At 33.9% G+C, this 8,205-nt stretch overlaps 2 protein-coding genes across 2 annotated transcripts; both read left to right on the top strand.

Annotated features, from left to right (window-relative positions):
• Positions 1 to 3,280: 3,280 nt before the first annotated feature.
• LOC106328081 (trafficking protein particle complex subunit 12-like) lies at positions 3,281 to 4,929 on the top strand. The gene is made up of 2 exons (XM_013766443.1): positions 3,281 to 4,536; positions 4,628 to 4,929. The coding sequence occupies exon 1, from the start codon at positions 3,327 to 3,329 to the stop codon at positions 4,533 to 4,535; it is 1,209 nt and encodes a 402-aa protein (XP_013621897.1). The 5' UTR covers positions 3,281 to 3,326; the 3' UTR covers position 4,536; positions 4,628 to 4,929.
• A 286-nt stretch (positions 4,930 to 5,215) lies between these two features.
• LOC106333557 (protein NEN4-like) lies at positions 5,216 to 7,174 on the top strand. Its single transcript, XM_013771990.1, has 5 exons — positions 5,216 to 5,653; positions 5,846 to 5,892; positions 6,288 to 6,351; positions 6,752 to 6,880; positions 6,979 to 7,174. Exons 1-5 carry the CDS (start codon positions 5,216 to 5,218, stop codon positions 7,069 to 7,071), a joined length of 771 nt encoding a protein of 256 aa, XP_013627444.1. The 3' UTR covers positions 7,072 to 7,174.
• The last annotated feature ends 1,031 nt before the right edge of the window (positions 7,175 to 8,205 follow it).

The raw sequence follows: 8,205 nt of genomic DNA, 5'->3' as shown, positions 1-8,205 counted from the left end.
ACCAGACGACTTCCAGGTAAGTTGTCTACAGCCAGACGACTTCCCAAGTAAGTCGTCTGACGAACAGATCTGGAAAAAAATTCGATGTCATACCTTAAATTGGTGAGATAAGTTCCTTAGCATACATAAGGCTTCTCCAAGCACACAGAATCACAAAGGAAAGTAACCCACCCAGAATCGTTAGCTTCTATGACTCTATGAACCATAAAAAATGTAGAATCAAAATCTTGGGTTTTTTTAGCTCATTGTGGAGAGAAAGTGAGAGATATGTTGTGTTTAGTTCACAAGAATAGAAAAAGAAGAAGGGTAAATCGATTTTGGGAGCATTAAGAGCTTCAAATTGGTTGTTCATAGTGGTTGTGGTATTGATGACAATGGCAATCTTGTAATTACTTGAAGATGATGAGGGTGAGAGAGTAAAAATGTCATTTTCGAAGAAAAAAAGAAAAAAAAAATTGATGGCATTTTCGTAAATTATATGAACTTGTGAGGGGAATAGGGCAAAACCAATTTTCAAAAAAAAAAAAGGTTAGTTTTGTGTTTGACTTTAAGTTATAGGTCAATTCTGCAAAAAGCCCAATAAAGAAAAGGATAAGAATTTAATGCCAAAGTGAGAAAGTTGAGATCACTCACATGGAGGACCAAAACCTACATTTTTTAATCTCTTTTTCATTCTCAACGCGCTTCCATTTGGTTTTTGCTCATGTGCTTAGCAAATTAAAATCAAATAATTGTAGTTCATCATGATGCATAACTTTATTGATAACTTGCAAATTGCATATTCGTAATAATAATTGACTTGCTAATTGTTAGTTTGTAAACTATATAGACTCCTTCAGTGTTCATTTTTCTACTTTTTGTATGATTAACATGTACTTATACATAATCAATAACTTGAATGTAAAGATAGTCACATGCCACGTACGTCTACCTAAGTTTGATTCATTTTTAACTTGAGACAAATGTGTTAGATAATGAAATCGCTTGCTTGTATTCCACTCATAGTAATGCAAGAGTATCGAGTTTATGGATATACACAAAATCAAAATATCAATGGATTTTTTTATTTATTTATCAATGGATATTTTAACTAATCACTTTTCTTATGAGTCAGATGGTGAATCATTTCCGTTAACTATTCACAAATATTTTATAACAGTAAATCGTTGTCTTATATTACAAACGTTGTGATTGTTCGTATTTTATACACTAACTCACAGCGTACAAATACAAAAGTTGTTTGATAAACTCATAAACACTACAAATTCAATATTAGTTTCTCTTAAGCAACTATGACAAACACGCTTAAAGAAAAATCAAATTTTTGGTTGGACACCTAACACTTACTCGCCCATTTGTCCCGAGTCAATGATCGACGACTTTTGACTCCACGAGTCTTTGACTAGGGAGTTTGGTAAAAAGCAGTGTTTTTAAAACCGGACCGATCCGATGGTTAGACCGGATTCGACCGTGAACCGGTTATATAGCCGGATTGGTCTAGTAATTGGTTCGACCATGAACCGGCCATATAGCCGGATTATATTTTAAAGTTATTAAACCAATAAAAACCACTGAAACTATCGAAAATCTATAAACCATCCATATAAACAAAAAACTAATTTATATTTATAATACTTTATGTTCAAAATTGATTTATATTTTAACTATGCATCATGTTTTTACTAATATTACTTTTATATTTACATACTAAAAAAATATTAAACAAAGTTATTGAACCAGGTTTGACCCGGTTGAACTATATTGAACCGTGACCCAAAATATTTCCGGTTCAGCTTCCGGTCCGATTTTAAAAACAATGGTAAAAAGTGAAAGTTGTGAAAAAATAATTAGATGCATAGAAGTGCGATAAAAACTGAAATATTGTAGGATTTTTGTAAATAGAGAGATTACCTGATGATTTGAATAGAATTAAGGTTTTTTACTAGTTGGGTAGGTAAAGTTATTTTTAACGAAAAAGTAATAATGTTAGCTACAAAAGTTTTGATTCGTTGACCAAGGCCTTTGATCTAGAATATGGTGCGTACTAAAAACTCGGAAACAGATCCCAAAATGTGAATGTGGACTTTGGAATCATATAAATTGGAAAATAATTGACAAATTTTTGGCACACTATATTTAATGTAATTTGTAATCATGTAATGCGAATAAATTATTATTTATAAGATCTATATCCTAATACCCTGACATTTAAATAACTGTTCATCTGCATGACATTAATGTTTTGTCCCCTATATCGCCGGATCCTATGCAAATAGTGGGAGAAAGCAAATAGTATCTTTAGAATACGCCTGACTATAGTGCTGACTTTTCTATCTATTTCATCAGATCATCTCTGAGAGCCAATCTTAATAATTTACTTTTGAATACATGTAATTTGTATATTAGTTTTATTGTAAAGCTAAGCGAAACATGCGTTTTCTTTAATCGTTTGCTCAAATGAGTGAGGAGGACTAGGCCTGAGCATAAAATTCGAAATCTAACCCAAACTCGAATCCGAACCAAAAATCTGATCCGCTGTCCGATCGAAATGTAAAAATATCTAGGCGGATTTTATAGAATGGTACGAAATATATATGAATCCAAAGTGTTATTACCCGAATTCGAACGGATAATCTAAAAATATCTAAAATTAATAGTCAATAAAAATATTTAAAATATATATAAGTATTTCAAATAATCAGTTTAATGTTTATATTGATATGATATATAAAAACAAATACTAAAATTTAGATAAATAACTTAAATATACAATTAGTTATAAACAAGTACTTCATTAATTTGCTCGTTAAATAACAAGTTTACTTTGTCTATAAAATAATGCTTATTGCTTATTGTTTACAAACTATGTTTATTTTCATGTTTTATTTAATATTTTATTGTTATTTTTATCAATCTGATGTGTGTTGAACTTATATTCATTTTAAGTGTTTTCTTTATGTTTTACTTTTAAATTTTATTTGTACTTCAAATATATTCGAACTCTATATGGTCATTTTATTGGTTTTAAGATGTAATACAAATTTGAACAGGAACCAGAGTGTTATTATCCGAACCCAACTCATACTAATAAAATATTAGAATAAGACTTATGAGTATTTGTCCCAAAAAAAAGGCTTATGAGTATAAATCGAAAATCCGAAATACCGGATCCGAACTCGAACGGGTATCCGAATGACTAGACCTAAGGAGGACCATGTGTTAAGTGCCCGAAACTGAAACGGGCCTTGATTGGGCCCATTTATAAGAACATATCAAAACCATCAAACAGTCGAACCCCACAAATTTCCATAACGTGCTCTTCCACGATGTTCTCGGACTCATCTCCGGCAATGGATCCGACTTCACCCGAATCCGAGACCCGACCCGAAATCAATCCATCCTCCGCCGCTACCAATCCCGCCGCCGTACAACCAATCAAAGCTACACCCGAAGCGACGGCGTTCGAATCAACCCCATCATCCTTCGCCGATCCACCACCGGAACGATCCAATTCCCTCGACGAGCTAACTCACGACCTCAGCTCCCTCCACGATCTCTCCACCCGCGGCCAGTGGGAAGCGATCCTCGACAAAATATCCCAATCCCGAGCCCTCTTCCTCCTCACCAAGCCTCACGAGCACCTCACCTACCTAACCTACCAAGTCATCGCCCTCACGAAGCTCCGCCGCTCCGACGAAGCCTCGCACGAGCTCAACTCCCTGCACGACTTCGACGGTGAGCACTACAGGTACGAATCGTTCCCCGAGATCTACCCTGACCGGAAGGGATCCATGGTGCCTTTCTCGTTACGGTGGATGTACGCTTTGGTTCCGACTAGGCTAGGGAATCGCCAGGAAGGGTTAGATCGGTTGTACACGTTGCTCGACTTCGTTAGGGAGAGGATTAAAGAGAAAGAGGGGAATGATGATTCTGTGGAGCTGTGGAAGAAGAGAGAGATCTTTGTGATGAGTTGTTTGTTAGGGTTTCACTTAGGTCACAAGGAGTTTGGTGTTTCCTTGGAGTTGATTAAGGAGTTGATAAAGCGTGATCCTTTGGATCCTGTCTTGGTTTCGAAGCTAGGCTCTGTTCAGATGCAGTTTGGGGATATAGAAGGAGCTAAAGCCACGTTTGATCGTGTCGAGAAGATGAGCAATCACAATGGGTTGGTGAGTGAGACTCAGTTCAAGAATCTTGTAGGGAGGAACAAGGCTTTGGTTCACGTTGTGGCGAAGGACTATGCTGCTGCTGTGAGAGAGTATGAAGAGTGTATTGAGAGAGATAACTCTGATGTTGTCGCGGTTAACAACAAGGCGCTTTGTTTGATGTACTCGAGAGATTTGTCTGATGCGATCAAGGTGATGGAGAGTGCGTTGGAGAGAGTGCCGACCGCGGCTTTGAACGAGAGCTTGGTGGGGAACTTGTGTAGTATGTATGAGTTGGCTTATGTTAATCACACTGATGTCAAGAGGACTTTGAACAATTGGATTGCACGTGTTGCTCCTGATGACTTTGATTCTTCTTGTACCAGAGTTTGAGGTATTGTGCTCTTCCGTTCTTCAACTTCCTTTAGAACTGATTGGTTAATGTTATGGTTACAAAATTGATCCTTTAGCATTCAAAATTGCAGTTTTCAGCTAAGCAAATGTAATTAGCCAAAGACAGAGAAAAGAACCAAGGATCTTGATCTTGCTGAGTTTGGCCTCAGCTTGAGTCTCTGTTGATGCGAGTAATGATGACTGCATATTGTTTGTACGTTTCTCTATTGTGCGAGTCAGGAAATGGTTGTTGCCCCTAAACCCTTGGAACTTTCTTGCATGGTACGCCATGTCCATTTTCATATAAAGATTTTTGCTACACTTGCTGTTAAACACTAATGAAGAGAGTTTGTTAATTCAACACTAATGGATGATTTAAAGCCATGTATTTTGAGTAATTCGAGTAGAATATATGGCGCAAAAGTTAATAAACACACAAGAAAGCTTTGTGGGGGCAATTAAAAATTAAGGAATTGTTTTTAATTGAATTAGATAAAGAAAAGCTAAAGATTCTTACTTACCGTACACAACAAAGTTTTCTCCATGAAGCTAAATAACCACCAAAGTAACCTCCAAGACGAACCTACAGTTAGCTTGTGTCACAAGTAACAAACCCTAACTCTACATTATATACATACACACGTACGCTTTACAAATCGACCAAAAAAGCATAAATTGATATGGAGATCCAAACATTTCCCAGCGAAATCGTCTTCTTTGATTTAGAAACAACCGTACCAAACAAAACAGGACAACATTTTCACATCCTAGAGTTTGGTGCAATCATCGTATGCCCAAGAAAACTTGAGGAGCTAGATAGCTTCTCAACGCTTATACAGCCGAAAGACATATCGGTGGTCTCACTAAGGTCGTCTAGGTCAGATGGGATCACGAGGGCTAAGGTCAGGGACGCACCAAGCTTCGAAGATGTCGCTGAAAAGATCTATGGTTTATTGCACGGTCGGATTTGGGCTGGTCATAACATTAGAAGATTCGATTGCGTTAGAATTAAAGAAGCTTTTGCTGAGATTGGTAAAGCTGCCCCTGAGCCCTCTGGGATCATTGATTCTTTGGGGTTATTAAGCGACAAGTTTGGCAAAAGAGCTGGTAACATGAAGGTACATCCGAGATTCTTTAAATGATATTACCATATTTTAAAAACATATTAGAGACCTAAAGCTTTATTATTTAAAATCATATAGTATAATACATTTATTTTGATAAAATCGAATTTATATCATGGTCTTTGAGAAATCTAAAAGATTAAAACTGTGTATTTAACAAGCTTAAATCATACTATTATGTTGTAGATGGCAAGTTTGGCTGCCTATTTTGGTCTTGGAGTGCAAAAACACAGGTACATAGATAATAGAAAAATTTCCTAAGATAATCATTTTTAAGTTTTTGTCATAAAAATAACTATCAATGAAGAAAATAACTAAAATAAGTTTTATTAAATGGTAAAAATGTATTTTTACCCTATGGTTAACTATTATAGACTTAGGGTTTATAGTTAAGGGGTGGAGTTTTGGAGATATGGTTTCAAATTTGAAAAAAAAATTAAAAAATAAAAATTAAAAATTTCAAAATAAAAAAAAGTTATTTTGGTCATTTTATTTCTTGAGTGCTATTTTTGTGACAAAAACTTAAAAAATGTTATTTGAAAGAATTGCCCTTAATAATATTTGTGTATATTAATGTTATGTTTTTTGTAAGATAATGTTACACACATATATACGTTGATAATTGCAGGAGTCTTGACGATGTTCGAATGAATTTAGAGGTCCTCAAGCACTGTGCAACAGTTCTTTTCTTGGTATGTCGTATTCTCGTATTTTCTTCCCATTTCTTTATTCTTTTTCATTATAATATATATCAAATTCATTTACGAGAAATTCTCTATGATAGTCTTTTTTAAATTTTTATCACAAAATAGCTATTAATGAAGAAAATGGCCAAAAAGGTTTTATTAAAGGATAAATTTTTTATTAAAGGATAAAAATGTATTTTTACCTGGTTAACTAATCTAGACTTAGGGTTTAGAGTTAAGGGGTGGAATTTTGGGGATATGATTTCAAATTTTAAAAAATAAAAAATTAAAATTTTCAAAATAAAAAAAAGTTATTTTGGTCATTTTCTCTCTTAAAATCTATTTTTGTAACAAAAACTTAAAAATAGCTATCCGAGAGTTTATTATATGAAATGTATTTATACAGGAATCTACACTTCCCAATCAACTGGAAGCACAATGGCAAAATTCTTCAAAGATCATGACAAGAAGTCGAAGTAATAAACAAATAGCTCCAAGGGCTATGCCTTACTCGAAGGGTGGTAGTCTCGGGAAGGTAATACGATTGTTTTTCTCCTCTCAAGTTATTAATTTTTTATATAAGATTTTACTGTATATATCTTTTATTTATAACTTGTTTTTGAATCAATACAGATGACACAGAATGTAAAGAATATCTTAAGCAAAGCTCAAGGCAACCAAGCTCTTCAAAACTTGATCAAACATTCTCATTCTTTGCTTAGATGATTAATATATATCCTTAGTAATTATTAATTTGTTTATTTAAAATAAAAAGGAATTCAATTGTATATATTGTAGAAGTATCCTCAAAAATTGTTAATTAGTATGGGTCAAACTAATTAGCTATTTCATTTATCAATAAATCATGTTTTCAATCTGAAGTGAAATTCAACAAAACAATGTATGTCATGTCAAATTTTTTAATAGATTTACCTATAAGAACAAAAAAATTTGTAAATGGTTGCAATTAAATAAGACAAGTTATAACCGATACATATAATATGATTTAAGAGTGAAAAACAAGATAGTGAAATAAAGAGAAATATGTGATGTTGAGAAATATAGAAGAAGGGTTTAGAAATTGGGACAAATTATTAATGTTCAAACGTGCGCATGCATGGCTACAACTATACCTATCAAAAACATCCCCTTCATCAATGGAAGCCCTCAGAACCCCTTTGTTTCAGGTCGTATTGACTTGGCTATTAATAACAATTTTTTAATCGGTGGAGATGATTTCAAGACTCAAGAGTGGTCAGAACAAGATGAAATCTGTCTTCAACCAAAAAAAAACAAGATGAAATCTGTCTTGGTTGATTTCCCTGTCGCAATACCTTTGTGTGTCCTTTGTGTGTTTTATTATTATTAAATGTTTTATTATGAATGTTGTATTTTCACTTTTCAGAGATCAGAGAGCTTTTAGTTTGATCTTTATATGGTGTGAAGTAACTTGTATGTGTAGTAAACCGGATGGGTTAGTACATTGTGCAAGTGTTCTAGGTTGGACCATAATTTCATAATCGGTTCCATATGTGTGTAAACAACTTATATATTTAATCGTGGTTTCAGTCCAAAGAAATTTGTCAATTCAGTTTTTTTTTTTTAATGTTTAAATTATCAATGTAGTTCTATATCTACTAAGTAAATATTAGAAATAATATTCTAGGGTTCAAGAACTATTTTGAATACATCCTTGCAGATTTGCATTCTATAAACTAGAATTAGAAAGCATAAATTATAAAGAACGGTTATATCTCAGTCACCAGAGGACAATAGTCAAAAAAGTTGGGTCACCGTCAGGGAATCATAGCTTTCATTTGATGTTATCTTGACTTCCAAGCCTCCAATGGTGGAGGAAGA

This window comes from Brassica oleracea, chromosome C3, assembly GCF_000695525.1.
Source record: "Brassica oleracea var. oleracea cultivar TO1000 chromosome C3, BOL, whole genome shotgun sequence".
In the NCBI taxonomy this organism is placed as follows: Eukaryota; Viridiplantae; Streptophyta; class Magnoliopsida; order Brassicales; family Brassicaceae; genus Brassica; species Brassica oleracea.
This window is presented reverse-complemented; position numbering and strand designations above follow the sequence as displayed.

Bases quoted from the DNA above. Each gene is read 5' to 3' on its own strand.
- LOC106333557 (XM_013771990.1), top strand. From the start codon at position 5,216: ATGGAGATCCAAACATTTCCCAGCGAAATCGTCTTCTTTGATTTAGAA. The intron at 6,352-6,751 runs GTATGTCGTATT...GTATTTATACAG, and splicing joins GTGCAACAGTTCTTTTCTTG to GAATCTACACTTCCCAATCA. The intron at 6,881-6,978 runs GTAATACGATTG...GAATCAATACAG, and splicing joins AGGGTGGTAGTCTCGGGAAG to ATGACACAGAATGTAAAGAA.
- LOC106328081 (XM_013766443.1), top strand. From the start codon at position 3,327: ATGTTCTCGGACTCATCTCCGGCAATGGATCCGACTTCACCCGAATCC.